At 37.8% G+C, this 18,557-nt stretch overlaps 1 protein-coding gene across 1 annotated transcript in view; it reads right to left on the bottom strand.

Annotated features, from left to right (window-relative positions):
* LOC146485735 (sushi, von Willebrand factor type A, EGF and pentraxin domain-containing protein 1-like) overlaps window positions 1-7,881 on the bottom strand; it is a 64,386-nt gene extending 56,505 nt beyond the window's left edge. Inside the window, exons 1-2 of the mRNA XM_085103091.1 lie at window positions 7,055-7,881; window positions 1,070-1,231 (exon numbers count right to left, since the gene is read on the bottom strand). Of these exons, the coding sequence (XP_084959217.1) occupies window positions 1,070-1,231; window positions 7,055-7,769 (877 nt within the window). The 5' untranslated portion in view covers window positions 7,770-7,881. The remainder of the gene's footprint in view (window positions 1-1,069; window positions 1,232-7,054) is intronic.
* Between the last annotated feature and the right edge of the window lie 10,676 nt (window positions 7,882-18,557).

The following is an 18,557-nucleotide window of genomic DNA, read 5'->3' on the forward strand; positions in this document are numbered from 1 at the left end:
AGCTGAAACAAAATTTTCACTACACCAGGACGATTTCATTCTCTTTCCTTTCCTTTGGGTAAATGTTGAGAGTTTACCGAACATTTTAGTGAGAGTTTTCCCCCAAAACAACGAGAAAATCGAAGGAAAGATTGCATTGTTGTTGGGATTAAACTTTCCATGCCAAGCGAACGGGCAACGGGTAATCCCGAGCGGGCAAGATAGCTCCATCTTGCCCGCTCGGGTAGCCAATCACAGCGCAGGATTTGAGTCATCTTTCCCGCTCGCAGAGCCAGCCATATAATAAACTAGAATATATCACTTGACATTTTTAAAAGATGGCTTAAAACTGCTCTTTTTATACGCGCTTTTTAGATTCATGTAATGACTAACTATTTTGAATTATTTTTAACTAATTTTAACTTTGACTTTGTAAATAGTGCCTTTGGATCCATGGGAAAGGGTGCTCTATAAATGTCTTATTATTATTATTATTATTATTATTATTATTATTATTATTATTATTATTATTATTATTATTATTATTATTAGTAAGTACATTCTCTGCTACTTTTGACCGTAATGGTGAGCAAAAGTCAGGAAAGTGAATGTTAAAGACAAATTTTCGTACAGTGCGAAGGGATGCTATTGGAAGTTTGATCGGGATTAAGCAACCACAGAATACCACCAATTTCAGGAGGATATCAATGGGGTCAGTAGTCTTTGCAAAAAATCGACGTCCATTTCACCTTTTTCCACAGTAATGTTGTAAGGGAAAGTAAGTGTGAACCATGTGGTGACAATTCATTTCACACAGATCGCTATTCCCTTTTTTGACATAATTTTGCGTATATTAAAAGCTAAAAAAAAATTGTTCTTTGCTTCAGAAATTCTGAAGGAAATGAGCTTTCGGCCAGCAGTCTGCAGTCTGATAACCGGAAGCCTATTTCTTTAAGATTTTTTTAACTAGAGAACGCTTTGTATGATGCTGGTAACTGGTCCATCTTTACTACGTTTTGCATATTATTTGTTCCTCTTATCTCTCAATTTGGTAGTTTGTTTTGAAACTCATCGTTGTTCTAAAACTTACCGGTACATTGTCCAGCATGTCCTGACCCCGCATACCCTTTTTGGCATGCGCACTTGTAGTCTCCGTACACTAAACCACAGGCACATCTTGCTACTGGGTCGCAGTTGTTATTGCACTTCTCTCCGCCCACATCTTTTGTTTGCCAGAGATATTCATAAGGATCTGAAGGAAATAAGGCAAAGTAAATAATTAATATAGTCAACGAAAGAGCGATGGAACAGACGGATAATATGGCATGAACGGTATGGTATAGTATGGCAATGTATTGCATTGGATGGTATGGTATGGTATGGTATGGCAGAGCGTGGCATGGCATGGCATGGCATGGCATGGCATGGCATGGTATGGTATGGTATGGTATGGTATGGTATGGTCTGGTATGGTACGGTATGGTATGGTATGGTATGGTATGGTATGGTATGGTATGGTATGGTATGGTATGGTATGGTATGGTATGGTATGGTATGGTATGGTGTGATGCAGTGGTATGGTATGACATATGGTATGCCATGCTATGCTATGCTATGAATTCCAATTCTAAGGAATGCCTGAGTCAGTTGGGAGTTTATCCACTCTCGATGAGTGATACGATTTGATTGTATACAATAATATACAAAATAGAATAATACTTTTAATCTTTCACCATAGTTTAATACAAAATAATTTACTTTTAATAATAGTTTTATAGAAAATAAAAATCTTGTTCGGAGAAAGCGAATAACGACTGAGACTTGCCCAAGATTCAATCTTCTTATCTAACACCGGTTTCGGTTCTTGGGCCTAAAACTTGCGCGAATGTCGAAAAGAATTCTTATTCCAACCGCTTGTAATTTAACAGAAAAAGGGTCTTGACAATCAGCGAGCCAGAGAGCCATGCGAGGCAGACGTGCGAGGCACTGAGGTTAGCCTAAAAAACGCTCCGGTTAGCCTAAATAGCACTCAGGTTAGCTTAAGTAGCTCCCCGGTTAGCTTAATGTTTAGCATTTATGTTGAGGGTTGTTCGTGCCTCGCAAGCCTGGCACGTTTGGCTCGCATGCCTCGCACGTTTGGCTCGCAAGGCTTGCTAGGCTCGCACCTTTGGCTCGCTGGCTCGCTGACTTGCACATTGGCCACACTCACAGAAAAATCGGCGGAGGCATTTTAAGGATATCTAGATTTATGCAAAGTACGAACTTTTTCATTCATTTGCGCTTTATTTCAACTGTTTTTAAATTCGGAGACGCCCATGAAGCTCAATATACATTTAAATGGTTTTGCTACGAGGAAAGACTTTTCAACAGACAAGACAAATTAAAGTGTCAATTTTTATTTTGCAAGAGATATTGGTGAAAAGTGCTTCAATAAACAAAATCACCTCTTAAAAACTGATTTATTATTTACCTAAGAACGCTTTTACAGATGCGTTTTTTAATTTCGCCCACAAGTTGTCTTGATTGAGTAGTTCAAATCCGGTGAGGGTAAAAGGAGGAAAGAGTTTGCGGAATGGTATGTGGAATGGCGTGCGGAATGGCATAATTATGCGAAATACGACTTACGCGGGGAATAAATTAACTAAAGAGCGCATCCTGTTTTCGCGCCAATTTTATAAGAGCAGCATTTTTTTCGATGTTGCGGACTATTAAACAACCAAACAACAGATCGAGGATTAGAAAATATACGCCTGGGATAGAACATGTCCGGATCGCTGGTTAGGAAGTGACAGTGAAGAAATCGATGAAGTTTCGCATTCAAGGAACTAAGAATAAATTAAATTTCTAGTTGACAAAAAGAACGTGGCAGCGAGTAGCCTAGACAAAAAGCAACACCAAACTGGAGAAATAACATCAGTCTAAGGCCAAAACTATTATGTGAGAAATTTTAAGTTTAAACTCGGTCATTTTATCGGACTCTTTGACGGTTACAATTTGTACGACTCATGGGAAAAATATGTTCTTCCTTTTCTCACCTTACATTTTCGTCGAGCGACGAGTACACAAGTCACTGTTGAGCTGCTGAGCTAGCTACCTAGCTATTTAATACGGTAGCTATAGTTCAGTTACGCGTCATCGAACTAAACATATCCGTCTTTAATTAAGGTCTTTCAGTGCCAGACGTCCCAACCTAAAATGAGATTTAAAAGCGAAAAAGCCCTAGAGCAAAAGAGCAGATGACAAGTATGGTGCCTAATTATCGACACTGGTTGTTTGAAAGGTTGTGAAACTATTCTTGTCACAAATGCATTTTGGTCAAATTGTTGTTCATTTTCCCGCTCATGATAAATGAATCATCGAGCATACAGGGTATAAGAATTGATCTTTTACCGAAGGTTTAAAAAAAAAAAGAAAAAAAAGGTTTATTATTTGCTCTCGGTAAAGGATCAATCTTTGTCCTGAGGAGACTTCACGCTGCCACGTTATTTTTGTCAACCGAAGTCGCATGGAGTAAAGTGAACATGAAATTTAATTTACTACGGATTTACTCATAGTTCCTTGAATGCGAAAACTATAAACAGTTTTCATCGCTTTCTTAACCCTCACTTCTTCCAAATCAACAATCAGACGATCAAATCCTCGAATTGTTGTTAATATTTAGCAAGAGTCCGCAGCATCAAAAAAGCTGCTGCTCTTATAAAATTGGCGCGAAAACATGACGCGCTTTTCAGTTAATTTATTTCCCGCGTAAATCGTATTCCGCATAATTATGCCATTCCGCACGCCATTCCACATACCATTCCGCCAACTCTTTCCGCCTTTTACCCTCACCGGTTCAAATCCCTATAGTTTCGTCATAAAGTGTCTGACTAGATTTCGAGATAATCGACAATGTTTAAAATGAGAGGCCATGCGCTTCCGTTGCTATGGTTGTAGTTGTTGCTTTGAAACCGATGAGAAAATTACACAAGGGCAAACAAACCTCTTTTCTGGCAAAAGTGAACTCCAGATGTTTTTTCCTATTTCCGGGGCCGCCATGTTTGTGCCCCTCAGAGGGACACAAACATGGCGTCTCCATACAAAGCTCTATAAATTTATGTGGAACATTTTGTCAAATAACTCGAGTACGGAATGTCGCACAGACCTGACACTAGGACAGATGCCTTATTTATTCATCCTCTATACCATGTCAATTTCTTGACTTCATTCATGGAATGGTTTCGATTTTTTTTTTCAATGGCGTGACAGTGAAAACCGAGAATAGAACCTTACTTTACCTATTGTTGTATTGTTTGGGACTCTGTAGGTCAAAACCCAAATTAAAAGTCTTCAAAAACTTCAAAACCCTATGGTACGGATTATGAATGGTGCATCATATTCAACACGATCAAACGATGTTCTTGATCGATTAGGCTGGTCGAATTTAGCTGAACAGAGACAATATCAAAAGGCCATAATGATGTTTAAAATAATCAATGACCTGACGCCGTCATATTTGTCTGACATGTTAGCTCGTACTAGTTCACTAAGCGATTTTGGATTACGTTCTTCTAGGATGAACTTTGAGCTTAAAAATACAACTGTTTTAAAAATAGTTTTGCATTTACGGGTGCAAAAGTTTGGAACAATCTTTCAAATGCTCTTAAGGAAGAAAAATCTCTGGATAGATTTAAGAGTAAATTAAAGTTATTTTCTATGCTATGCTATGCTATGCTATGCTATGCTATGGTATGCCATGCTATGCTATGCTATGCTATGATGTGGTATGATATGGTATTGTATGGTATGGTATGATGTGATGCGGTGTGGTGTGGTGTGGCATGGTATGGATTGCGTGGCGTGGCATGGCAATTGGTATGGTATGGTATGGTATGGTATGGTATGGTATGGTATGGTATGGTATGGTATGGTATGGTATGGTATGGTATGGCATGGTGTGGTATGGTATGGTGTGATGTGCTGTGGCGTGGTATTTATTTATTTATTTATTTGTTTATTTACTTAACTTTATTTATACACAGGTGAAACATCAGGACTTAAAGTAAATACGAAAATTGCAAAATTGGCATGGTATGGTATGGTGTGATGCGGTGTGGTATTTATTTATCTGTTTATTTATTTATTTATTTACCTTTATGTATGCACGGGTAAAACATTAGGACTTAAAGTAAATACTAAAATATTGCAAAATTGGTATGGTATGGTATGGTATGGTATGGTATGGTATGGTATGGTATGGTATGGTATGGTATGGTATGGTATGGTATGGTATGGAATGGTATGGTGTGATGCAGTGTGGTATGGTATGGTATGGTATGGTATGGTATGCTATGCTAAGCTATGCTATGCTATGCTATGCTATGCTATGCTATGCTATGCTGTGCTATGCTATGACATCATGATGGTATGGTATGGTATGGTATGGTATGGTATGGTATGGTATGGTATGGTATGGTATGGTATGGTATGGTATGGTATGGTATGGTATGGTATGGTATGGAATGGTATGGTGTGATGCAGTGTGGTATGGTATGGTATGGTATGCTATGCTATGCTATGCTATGCTATGCTATGCTATGCTATGCTATGCTATGCTATGCTATGACATCATGATGGTATGGTATGGTATGGTATGCTATGCTATGCTATGCTATGCTATGCTATGCTATGCTATGCTATGCTATGCTATGCTATGCTATGCTATGCTATGCTATGCTATGACATCATGATGGTATGGTATGGTATGGTATGGTATGGTATGGTATGGTATGGTATGGTATGGTATGGTATGGTATGGTATGGTATGGTATGGTATGGTCTGGTATGGTATGGTATGGTATGGTATGGTATGGTATGGTATGCTATGCTATGCTATGTTATGCTATGCTATGCTATGCTATGCTATGCTATGCTATGCTATGCTATGCTATGCTATGCTATGCTATGCTATGCTATGCTATGCTTTGCTATGACATCATGATGGTATGATATGGGAGTGTGGTGTGGTACAGGAGATCATGTTTCTTCACTCCAGTACTGAGTGTTTCTAGCATTATCCCCTCACCAGAGTGAACAATTAACCCCTTGGTTTCGCTCTGACGAGGGGGCTAACGATCGAAACGTCAGCACTCGATTCTCTTTACAGGTAGCTAAATTGCCTCATCAAAACTGTTGATAAACCAAAACATTACTTTTTTACTTTACAAGTTTGGTCAACTTGGAAATTTGAAAAACTGTATCAAGTTCTTGAATTATAAATGTATTTGTATTTTGTTTTTGTTTCCATCTTTAAACTCCTTTTGGTATATTTTAGTTTACAAATTCGGTCAATTTGTACTGGCCAATGATATTGAATACTTGAATATCAATTCTGTGTGCAAAACTCTTTTCAAGCTTCAAATAGCTTAGTATTAACAATTAACCCTTATTCTTGCTTACACGACTTTCGCCATAAATACCACAAAGTAAACTAATTTCAAGCCTTATGTTGTTTAGTTAGGCTACTTGAATCGACTTCACAGTGTAAAATTCCAAAGATTGGTTTCAGCCCAAAAGAGCTTATTTAGCCATGGTTACCTGAAGGCTCCTATTTCCATTTGTGGATCCATTTTAGTCACAATATAATTGGCCTATAACATGACCCTACAAAATCAACTTTAAGCCCTTAAAATCAGACGATTTTAGCCATAATTTTAGTTGAGTCAAAGGGAGATCTAAATAACCTAGCCTCTTCGGGATTTAGCCCTTAGGTGCATTTCAGCCCTCGAAAATTAGAATTGTAATTGTGGCCTGATTTTCTGCATTTCACTCTCCGAAGCGGCGTAATTGGAAGCTGAATCCAGTCAGCTTTTGAATTGGCTGTGTAATTTAATATAAGGAGATTTTACTACAAGCTTTTTTGATTTTTGTTTTTTAAAATATAATTTCTATAGAAGTTTTAAGTAAAAATTGACTGAAGCTTCGAACTGCTTTTCACCTCCTTGATTAACCATTCGTCAATGGCAAGATTTTTCAAGAAACAAATTCGCTCGGTCCCTTTCAGCATAAATACTCAACATCATTTAAGACTGCTTACCTCCCCTAAGGTAGGTGGCGAGCTCGGCGAACTGGGTGAAATCTTTCAAGTGGAATGCCTGCTTTGTTGGGTCCTTAACGACCTGCTTGAGCCTGTTAAAGTCAATGCTCCCCACCCCAATAGCAAAAACCTCCACATTGGCGGTATGTAGCTGTCTGGCAGTGGCAACAGGGCTCGGGTCACTCCAAGGTACATTCCATCTCCCATCAGTTAAAAGAATAACTACAGTTTTGACTTTATTGAGTGGTCCTCTCTTTTGCCCACTTTTTGATCCAACACAGACTTCGTAGGCCAATTGAAAGGCAGCCTTCATGTTCGTCATATATCCATTGATTTTTTGAGACATGGGATTGAATTTCTCATTGAACGTGCACTTGGTCTTCGTAAAGGATGGTGCGGAGACTTGATCTATGAAAATACTCGATGTGCTTCCAAAAGGAATCACTTCAACGCGCGTAGCTTCCGTGCCTACACTTATTAAGTTCAGCAAATTAGTGACGAATGTTTTTTCCTCCGAAAACTCCGAACCGCTTAAACTGCCCGAGGTATCGACCAAGAACAGTATATCAGATTTTTTGTTATCGAAAGTAAGAAATTCATTTCTCAGCTTTTTGAGTTCTGTTTTCGAGACACTTAGCCAATCTTGAGAAGAAACAAACTGAAAACTTAGGAGAAGGAAGAATGCGATGCAGAGAAAAACATTCACTTTCCCCATGATTCAGGCTTTCAGTAGCCGGGTTATCGGACCGCAGAACTTCGAAACGTTTCACCCAACTCATGTATTCGGCTGTTAAAATTCCAGCTGACTACATTAATTACAGCGGAACCACGCCATGATCACCTTTTAGGCAGCTGAACTATTAAAATACAATTAAGCAACGAGAAAGCAGCTGTTGAATTCTCACTGTGGTTTGAATTCATGACAAATGAGTTTACACAACGACTGAAAATATTATTGCTTCATTTTCGTCTGTCACGAATATGCTACACAGTACAAACTAGACTGAAAATTTAATTGAAAAGCGAGTTTAAAATTATCAAAACGTTGGCGTCGTGATTGTATCAGTTTGATCGCCTCTCAAGTAAGTTCAGTAAACCGAAAATCAACAAAGAATTATTTCCTTTTTTTTTTAACAAATGGCGTCAACCAAGAGTAATCCTTCTTAATTTGTTTCGTTAATAATTATGTACACAAACGCATGGCCGGAGTGAAGGCTTCCTCCCTGGATTAAGAGAAAAAATTCAAAAGCAAACGACATTTGGAACTCTGGAGATACATTTACTGTTACTTTTTTACTATTGCTCTACTTAGAATTTAAAAGAAAAATTGGTTCTCATCTTTCCAAAATAATTATTCTAATTACTGTTATCCTTCCTTAGGATCTAAAACCAACAGCATTACAAACAGGACTTTGGTGTGCTGAGTTGCACGGTGAAGTCAAAAATAAATAATCATTAACGTCCAACGAAAACTCAAATGACAGGGACACAAATTAAACGGTTCATTTCGGTTGATGTCTGTTCGGAAGGCCTCAGAAATTCAGATTATACATCAACAAAACTGAGTTTTCTTCAGCAAAATTTCAGCTAACCCTGGAAAAATAATTTCTTTTAATTTCGGAGGGGCAAATATCTCGCCAAAAATGCGAAATGAGGTCAGCTAGCGTTTTCGTAAAGCTAGCCAACCACGGCTCGTAAATAAGGGGAATAAAATTCCGGTTCCTAAAGCTTTCTAAAACTTAAATTTTCAGCTAAAGCATCCAAACTGTATTGGCTTACACAGATATGCTTTAACAGGACGTAAAACGCAGGATACAACATTCTAAGTATTTTCCTTAAAATGCCTTCGTTGGGTGTCCCTAAAACGACGCTTCCAGAACTGCGGTTTTCAAAAAAACGTTAGGGTTTTTTTTCAAAGGTTTTAATTTTTTTTTTCGGTAATGGAGATTTTTAAATTTTTTATTATTCAATATTGTCAGGGTAGCAAAAAGGCGGAAAACTATGCCCCTTATGTTAAACGGCTGTGACCATCCCAAATGTCCTACAGTCAAACTCTCGTTATTGCGGACACCCGTAATAGCGGCGATTTATTTCAGTGAAACGTCTCTAATTTATTGAAGTGAGATTACACGAAATTTGTTTCTTTCTTTAGTTCTGTGAGGATTTATCGCGAATGACTGAGGCTATAAAGAACAATTGAACAGATACATCACAGATTGTTGAATCCGTTCGGCCGGCATGCTCTTAACAAATTACAGTTAAGCACCAAAATGAATGGAATGGAGTAAAAATTTCGACAGTCTAATATGGATAATTTTGAGGTGAAATGACTGAAGTGATAAAGGGTTCCAATAATTTACCAGTGGTACAGCAGATCGCCAGGATGATTTTGTGTCGTTGTCAGTGATTCTTCATTCATTGAAAAAACACAGGTGAATTATTCATACTATACTGAAATTACGGCTGTATTATTCATACGACGTTCTAAAAACCCCTAAATGATATTTGCTTACGCTTCGGTAATGAATATCTACCTCATTAATAAATTTTGAACTTTTAACAACAATTTTTTCTCTATTTCTTTTTCTCTTGTTTTTTTTCCCCTTGTTTTTTTGTTTTTGTTTTCAACATCAGTGAATACGCGCTAAAAGTAGTGAGATTTTGTTGTTTATTCCTTACAAAATTGAGTCTAATGAGTTGTCTCACGTTAAAAAATTATATTAATTATTTGCCTTGAAAAAGATAAATAGCTCACAGGTGGACACAATAAAGGCGTTATTTCCCCGATATTGACCACGTTTTACAGTAAGACTGCTACAAAAAAATATGGGCTTCCATATTATCAGTCTAAAAATTTCATTTTCTTATAAAAGTGATCTTTTATTATCAGCGGATTAACATTTTTTTAGGTATACCCTTTTACCGTCGATCAATGTTTTAATAAAAATTATTTTGCTCGAAAGACACATTAACAAACAACGCTACATTCAAAGCCTTCATCGCAGGCAATGTAATCATCATCTACTTTCTTCTTACAAAATAACTTGGGTGAGGAGAATAAACACGGGAGATCAGTTGGAAAATGTTTAGTATTGTTGGTCGGTTAACAGGATTTCAGACAAAAAAAAATCAACTGAAATGTTTGGCAAGCAGTAAGGAGGTTTTACTTTTACGACATAATTCAAACTGACGGATTTAAAAAGTAATTGAAACACAAAATTAGAAAAAAACAATGTTTACTACCACAAAATTCACCTAACGCAACACATCGTGTCGGGTGTTTAGAGATTCAGTTGTTTGTAATGAATCCAAAATGGAAGACGTGCAAAATTTGCTAGTCGCGTATAAAATAATGACAACATATAAAGTAATATACTTCTTCACTTAATTTTCTTCCATTCCATTTCATTATTTTCAGTCTGAAAACCTAACGTCCTCATCGGTTTGCTAAACTGGATGCAGTCACAACGTAAGGGATGTACGTTAATTAACGGTATTAAGTATTCCACGAGCACGCGGAGAGATTAAGCACCACGTTTACGGCAAACGGCAAACGTTAGATTTGCGTTTATGTTTTCTCGAAAAAATGAGTACATAGATGAAAACAGTAGAAGATAATTCTGGCCTTTGATGCTAAGGCAAAACTACTCCATTTTTTTTTTTGAGAAACTGAAAACAGCGAATGGCAAATGTAAGGTAAGCATGGTCACGTGATCATTTCTGCCGTTTGCCGTTTGCCGGAAACTTGTGTTGGTTAATCCGCCTGCAGAGATGTCCACGGGATCATGTTTATTCTACACTAATTTGCCACTCGCTGTTCGTTCAGTTTCTCAGAAAAGTTGAGTAGTTTTACGTTAGCATCAAACTGGCCAGAATTTTTTGTACTATTCTCATCTATTTACTTATTTCTTCAAGAAAACCTAAACGAGAATCTCATGTTTTTCGTTTGCCGTAAACGTGGTGCTTACAAAGGCTCTCTAATGATAGCCAATGAGGCGCGTAGCGCCGAACTGGCTACACTCGTATCATTTCCAACAATTGCAAGCACAGGCGGAATAATCAGGTTAAATTAAAAATCGAGAAATGTTGCTGGATCTTGCGGAGTTTGCTTTGCACGAACTAAACCGGAACTATTGAAACAGAAGTATCCTCGAGCATGATATAATGGATCGTATACCATGGCCGCTAAGCCGATCAAATCCCTGGAGTTGCATTGTAAATGATTCATTAAAAAAATACTTATAAGTCCTTGAAAGGTCCTTTTCTCATAAGTGTATCATCACGACCGAGAGGAATTTGCTATTATTTCGATTTCAGCTCAGTTTTCTTCACTTTAAATAATGCAAATTTTAGCTTTCACCTCTCGGTATTTAGATCTTAGAATTTAGCTTTCGGCAGTTGGGTTTTCAAGCTTCACTTTTCGACATTTATCTTTCTGTTGCAGCATTCTATCTTTACCACTTCATATTGGCAATCGTCATTAAAGTGATTCCCATGGAGTCTACATTAGTGTGCGCTCTTCCTGGTCGGCTCACGTTGATTATGTCTGCAACAAAGTTTTAGAATTTAGAATTTAGAATGAAAAGTATTTTTCAGGCAAATAAGAAATTTCATTCCCACGGAATGATGTATAACCGACTATTGTAATATTGTATGGGATAATTTGCCGGTGACTTGGCTAAAAGACTTCGAAAGATACAAATCCATATCCGGTCTGCTAGAAATATTACGAGGCAGGGGTACTACAACAGATCCGGTAGCATGTTTCACAATCAACAGCGGATAAAATTTGGTGATAGACGTCTTAAGGGAGGTGTCTACTGGCCCACACGGCCGGAGCTTAGCCCAGTTTCTGAAGCATGAAGCTAGTAGGAGTATTGCTACTCCTCCTGGATGGGATGCAGGTCCATCGCAGGGTTACCCCCAGCAGTTTGTCGCGGGTACCATTTATACACCTGTATGAAGAGAGACAATGTGGAGCAAAGTTTCTTGTCTAAGGAAACAACACAGCAATGAAGAGACCAACTTGGCCTCGACCATCCGATCGAAAGTCTGACGCGCTAACCACTTCACCATCGCGCCTGCATCACCATCCTTCATAATCAATCACTCTTTGGAGTGCACTAGCCCTTGTTAAGATCTGCTTTTCCTGCATAGTCATAAATTGCGCAATAATATCTCTGTATTAGTAGGCACCGTCACTTAAACATAAAGCCATCGTGATGTGCATGAAAAAAAAATTATTGGAATGCAGCTTACTATTATCGACCGTCTTTACTTTCGTCTGCACACTGCAAAATCGTGGAGCACATAATCTTTCATGAAATGATGTTCCACCTCAATTCAAATAAATTGCGCTAGTAAATTACAAAAAAAGCTTTCGAAAGAAAAAAAAACTCTCGTGTGTAACCCAGCTGATTACAACAGTAGAGGAAATAAATGTGATGGTATATTTCCAGCCTGGTGAATGAATGAAAATGATGTATTATTCTAGAAAGTGACACAGGCATGCATACTCGGAAAAAAATCCGAGTCACTTTCTAGAATCACTTTCTAGAATAGTCACTTTCTAAAATAATACATCATTCTCATTCATTCACCAGGCTGGAAATATACCATCACATTTATTTCATATACCACACGTTCGACATTCAAATCCTAGCAGTATGTAGGAGGTTTGTCCCATGAACCTAGTTTAATGACCTTAGCTCCCACGAGTCTCCTGTAGCTCAGTGGTAAAGCATCCGAACTAGTAATCGGAAGGTCTTAGGTTCGACTCCTGATATAGGAGCACTCGGATTTTTTTTTTCGAGTATGCCTTTGTCGCTTTCTAAAATAATACCTCATTCTCAACAGTAGAGGAGTTGCAGTCGCCCTTGACATTAGGAAGTGAACCGATTTGATAATCATGGACTTTTCAAATGAGTCCCCAGTTGGTGCCTAATGATGAAACTGAACTATGGTGAATGCGCGGTCCTCTTAATACCTGGCTAAAACACTGGCTCATATGCAGAAGCCAGTCGATCGGTTGTTTTCAATGGTAATAGCTCTCTGGAAGTGTGGGTTCCAGGGGTACAGTCCTCAGCCCTCTCCTAGTTCGGTTGTACATCAACGACTTTAGGAAAATATTGTTCCTCAATAACACGTCTGTTTGTCGATGATGCTTTAATCTATAGCACTATTGAATCAACTGATGATGCGGCCAACCTTCATTCAGACCTAAGGGACGGACATTATTTTTCTGGAGGGGGATATGAGAAATCTTCTGCAAACATTTTTCTTTTCATATACGTCTCCGCAAACGTTTTTTTTTTTTTTTTTTTCATTTTTCTTTCAGTGTTTTTTTTTTTTATTTGTGCTAAATATTACCATTACCTTATACGAAGAACGTAATCAGTAGTGCTATACTATTGAATAAATAGAGTTCTTATTTATGTTACAGAATTAACATGTTTTCTCACATTTCTCTACTACAACAAAAACGTTTTCCAGTTGTCAACGAATGTGTAATGTATGTCAAGAACTACAGCTGCTTGAGCCATTTTGTCTATCATTTTTTCAGCTTTATTCGTTTATGTCGTTCATGACTTCTGAAATATGTATTAAGTAGCAATGATAAATATTGCCAAGATTGAAGAATATTATTTGTTTAATACAGTTTTGAGAAAAATACCGTAACGTTGAGATTTAATCGCCACAAAAACGTTCGTATTTTTTTCAAGAAATATTCAGCTATTTTCAGATTTGTTATTTGCTTTATACAGTGAACACTTTTTAGTGCTCAAATTGTGTTAATTTTTATACTGATGTTTCAATTTGTCACTTTACTTATTTATTTTATTATTTCAGTTTTGGTAATAATTTTTTTTAATATCCTACCTGATTTCTCTGAAAAGATTTGTTTGGCCCCTTTCACGTTTGCAAACAATTTATTTTGTCTTTTCAAACCCTACAAACAATTTTTTTCAATATTTCTCATACCCCCCCCCCCCCTCCAGAAAAATAATGGTCCGTCCCTAATAGCATTACTGAACAATGGACTCAAGAATGGGTACGTCCTTTGAATAATAGGAAGCTAAAGCACAGACGTTCGTGAGCTACGGACGGCAACTGGAAGTCGGAAGTTTCCTTTTTTGGAGCGTTTTTGCTCCTCACAACGGATGAGAAACGCGTTCGTTGGACCTCTGTGGCTTGACAAACGTGATGGCGTCAAAACGTTCCAAAACGGGAAAAATTCGACTTTCGGTTGCCGTCCGTCGATCGCTCACTCGTGAGCGTCTGTGCTTAAGCTCCCTAATAAGAAGGCAAAGTCCTATTGTATTTGACTACGCCATGACACGAATACAACAATCAGAACATGAACGCCAGGTGGAAGGTTGTACGGATTATTATAATTATTATTATTATTATTATTATTATTATTATTATTATTATTATTATTATTATTATTATTATTATTATTATTAGATGTATCCCGCCTAAAGAGAAAAAACTGCCGATGTATTCAACGGATATCAAGGAACGATTTTAGTGAGTTTTTCACTTCAGTAGAGGATCGCTCCGCAGACCTATCAAAGAGGCGTGCTGCAGTGAACGATCTACCCTCCTATATGCCCCCTTTAACTACCACTATGCTTGAAGCAGATGAATTCCATTTCTTAGCAGTTACATACTCAGAAATACGGAACATTATTCAATTATTTATTAACACAAGTTCCTTCAAACAAGGCACCAGGGAAAACAAGTTAAGCATGGTTGTGATTGTGACGGCAACAGTTCGCTTTTGAGATCATTTTTTTCCCTCAGCTTGGAAGGAATCTGATTGGTTATTTGATTTGATCAAATAAAAGTTTTCCTTAATTTTTAGAAAATGCACTCGTTATTTTTTTTTTTTTCCATTTTTTGTATCCAGAAAAACCTTACAAAATTCTGACATAGCGACGCTGCTTTCATGTAATTTTAACAGAGAGATCTCCTGTAAATGTTGGTTTTGCGCTTTAATGTTTCTTGAAGACACCCTCTGTTAGATTTTTTTTTTTTTAGGCGAGTTACGCTTTTAGAGAACTGCTGTTTTGTCTTAGTTCACGAAATTCTAACGAGTGGTTCCTAAGAAAACAGTTCATTTCCATTAAAACAACCCGTCACAATTTTTTGCTCAAATGCGCATGCGTGGCTTTTAAATAGATTTTCTCAGCAAAGATGAAAAGCGTACAAAAAGGCTTAGCTCTTCGTGTACTCACTTTCTTTGTTCAGCGATAAATGAAGAAGGATTCACAAACAAGAAACTGAGTTATTTTAAGAGCTAAACTTACCTTTGTGATCCATTTAGTATAAAATCGAGGGATGGATAGTGTTTGCTTACCACAGCCCTAGCGCGCGCTTAATAGCATCACTAACAATATCTGTAAAGCACGCGCAAACCGTGTTCGGCCACCTTTATACGCGGTATGTATGTATGTATGTATGTATGTATGTATGTATGTATGTATGTATGTATGTATGTATGTATGTATGTATGTATGTATGTATGTATGTATGTATGTATGTATGTATGTCTGTCTGTCTGTCTGTCTGTCTGTCTGTCTGTCTGTAACTGGTGCCAATATTAAAAGACAGAGATCATGAGATTTCTAATAATAACCGACTCCTCCCAGCACTGCGGTCGAAGATCTGTGGTTTGTGAGAGCAGCTCTCAACCATTTAATGTAGTGCACTATTTTAAAATTTCATTCATTCATTCATTCATTCATTCATTCATTCATTCATTCATTCATTCATTCATTCATTCATTCATTCATTCATTCATTAGCTCGTTCGTTCGTTCGTTCGTTCGTTCATTCACTAATTCATTCATTTATTTATTGATAAGAACCTTTCTTGTTAGAACGTTGACGATGAGATCAACTATAATAATTTTGGAACATGCTAAGAGCATTACCCAGGCTGAGAGTTAGTTAAGAATATTTATATTTACCGAGAGTTGGCTGCCGCAACATCTTGTACCCAGCACTAGAGTACTGATTGTAAGGCGCGTAACAAAGCATGCCACAGCAACTTGACACCACATAACAGCACTTAAAAACATCTTAAGAACTTTTTAAGCTCAAATTGTCGAAAATTACAGAGGAGTCAGATTTGATGTTAATTTTGGCTAAATTCACTGTAAAATTGCGTTGAAAATCGAGTTTGTGGATTTAAACACAAGAAAGTGATCGAAAAAAGTGTCATGAGATCTCATTACGCGTCTGTTGAAAGATTATCAACAGGATACAAGCCGCACACATCAATGACTGGTCGTATCACCGTAGCTTTCCTGTCTAGGAGGGTTGCAGTTCAGTTGACGGAGATTGCTGCCTGGTGTCGTACGCATTGCGTCCCATTTGTCGAGACAAGACATTTTGCTATTGCTAGGAACCTCGCAGATGCTGGTACGCATGCGTGAGGATTTCAACATCATCTTACTTGTCAAAGAGATGCTGCCGTCGCATTCCGCGAAGGATCTGGGAGTTGTAATTGATGCAAACCTGAGTTTTAATGAGCATCAGTAACTGATATCATTCTATTACGTTGGTAGTACTGGTTACTGAAAAATCATTTTTAATGGAGTGACTAATAAAGTCATTGTCATTGTCAAAAGTGCTAGATTCGGTCGGCCACCATTGCTATCTAGGCGTAGAGCTGTCTGCAAATCTCGGCTGGGGCCAGCATGTAACTGAAAAAGTTTCGAAAGCAATCCCCCCCCCCCCCCCGCCTTCCTGAGAACACTTGGAAACCTGAGCAATAGCCCCGAGCCCCGAGGGAGTGAAAAAAAAGCAGCCTATATAATATTAGGCCCTAATACGCCGGACCGCATATGGAATACGCAAGCAAAGTTTGGGACCAGCATCTTCTCAAGCTTGTCAAACAGGTGGAAGAAGTTTAGACGAGAGCTGAACGGTTAATTAAGAATTTTTGTTTGCCGGAACTGGAAAAAGTTACAAGTCTCATAAAATTGAGATAAAGTGGACAACCGCTAAAAGAGAGCAGAACAATTTCACATTTAACCTGACTCGTTTCACCAGGCAATCTATGACAATGGCGGCCTCGGGTCTTTCAGATTATGTTATGAAACGTAGAAGATATTTAAGGAAGTCTAGCCAGTAAAAATTAATTGAACTGCTCTCAAACACTGAGAACTGTCAGAACTGTAAAGGACTGGAATGCGTTGCCATGTGAAATTGCTAGTATTGAGTTCGCTGAAAAGGCTTTATCTGAGTATTTCAATTATTAATCTTAAGTGATTTACTTACCATTATTTTATTTACTAGAAATGCGTGACTCGCAAAACCTCGCGAAGCTAGGGCTGGGTGGACAGTTGATTTGGAGTGAAGGAATGGGCTAGGGCAGCCAGAAAATATGAATTCTCGTTCTTTATAATAGTGATTGAGAGGATAGTGCCGGCCCCCGGGAGTGTACCCTTTTTTATTTATTATCTTTTGTCACGCAGTGTTATATATTTTTTTTTTATTGAATTTATTGCAATACATTCTTTGTAATATCAGCAGAGAAATTTCGGAGATTTGATTGGCTAATGATAGTGGTATTTTCCGTGTAATAGTGGTATAACTGCAACAAATAAAACGTATAACAAGGTTACCATGACAACCTTGAGCACAATTATGTTTTTGCTTTGTTTTAAAAAAAATGGCGGCCAGATTCCCGGAAATTTCCGGGCACGAAATACAACAGCTCGCCGAAAAGGCAGTAAACAAAAATACCGTCAAAACTAATAAGACGTAGATGAATGTTTGGATTTTTTTTTATAAAACGACGACAACGACAAATACGAAGCCAAAGAAATAGTCTCTCGCGGTTTTCTGCCGAAATTCGCAACTGAAAGTAATGGCTCCGACTATAAGCCAGACAGTCAAAGGGGTATGTTAGCTGCTCTCGACAGACACCTCAAACAAAACGACAACAAAATTTCCAAAAATAAAATATTTTAAAATGGCTTTCACTGAACTTTATCACTTTGTTTGCCCTGTACTCAATGTTTTTTCATTGATATAAAATGTAAGCGGCCATGTTTGTTCTTTCAACCGGAACAAAATAAAGGTCTCTTGCGCGTGACAGAAAGTTTCGTGGCTTCTATTATAAAAAGAAATAATAGCATGTCGTGTACGTGGTATTTGGGAATAATACCGGCTCGCCGGATATTATCCAAAATACCACTCGCCGCGATTATCGCCAAATGCCGCAGGTCATTGTATTACCTATACTATAATCTCACGGTTTATGCCATGCATGATGGTCTCCCTTTTCAGGACTATAAAATTTTGAATAAGGCTCTTAAAACCCGAAGTAGATACTAAATATCATTTCCGACATTATGATAATAAATTGTTCTCTGCAAACCTCTGTCTGAACATATGAGAAGAGCTTTTGCATACAACGGCGCTAAACTATGAAATGACCGCCCAGCTTCTATGAAACAAGCGATGGATATGTCGTCCTTCAAACGAGA

The sequence above is a fragment of the Pavona decussata genome, unplaced genomic scaffold, assembly GCF_977016875.1.
Source record: "Pavona decussata unplaced genomic scaffold, jaPavDecu1.1 SCAFFOLD_25, whole genome shotgun sequence".
Taxonomy (NCBI): Eukaryota; Metazoa; Cnidaria; class Anthozoa; order Scleractinia; family Agariciidae; genus Pavona; species Pavona decussata.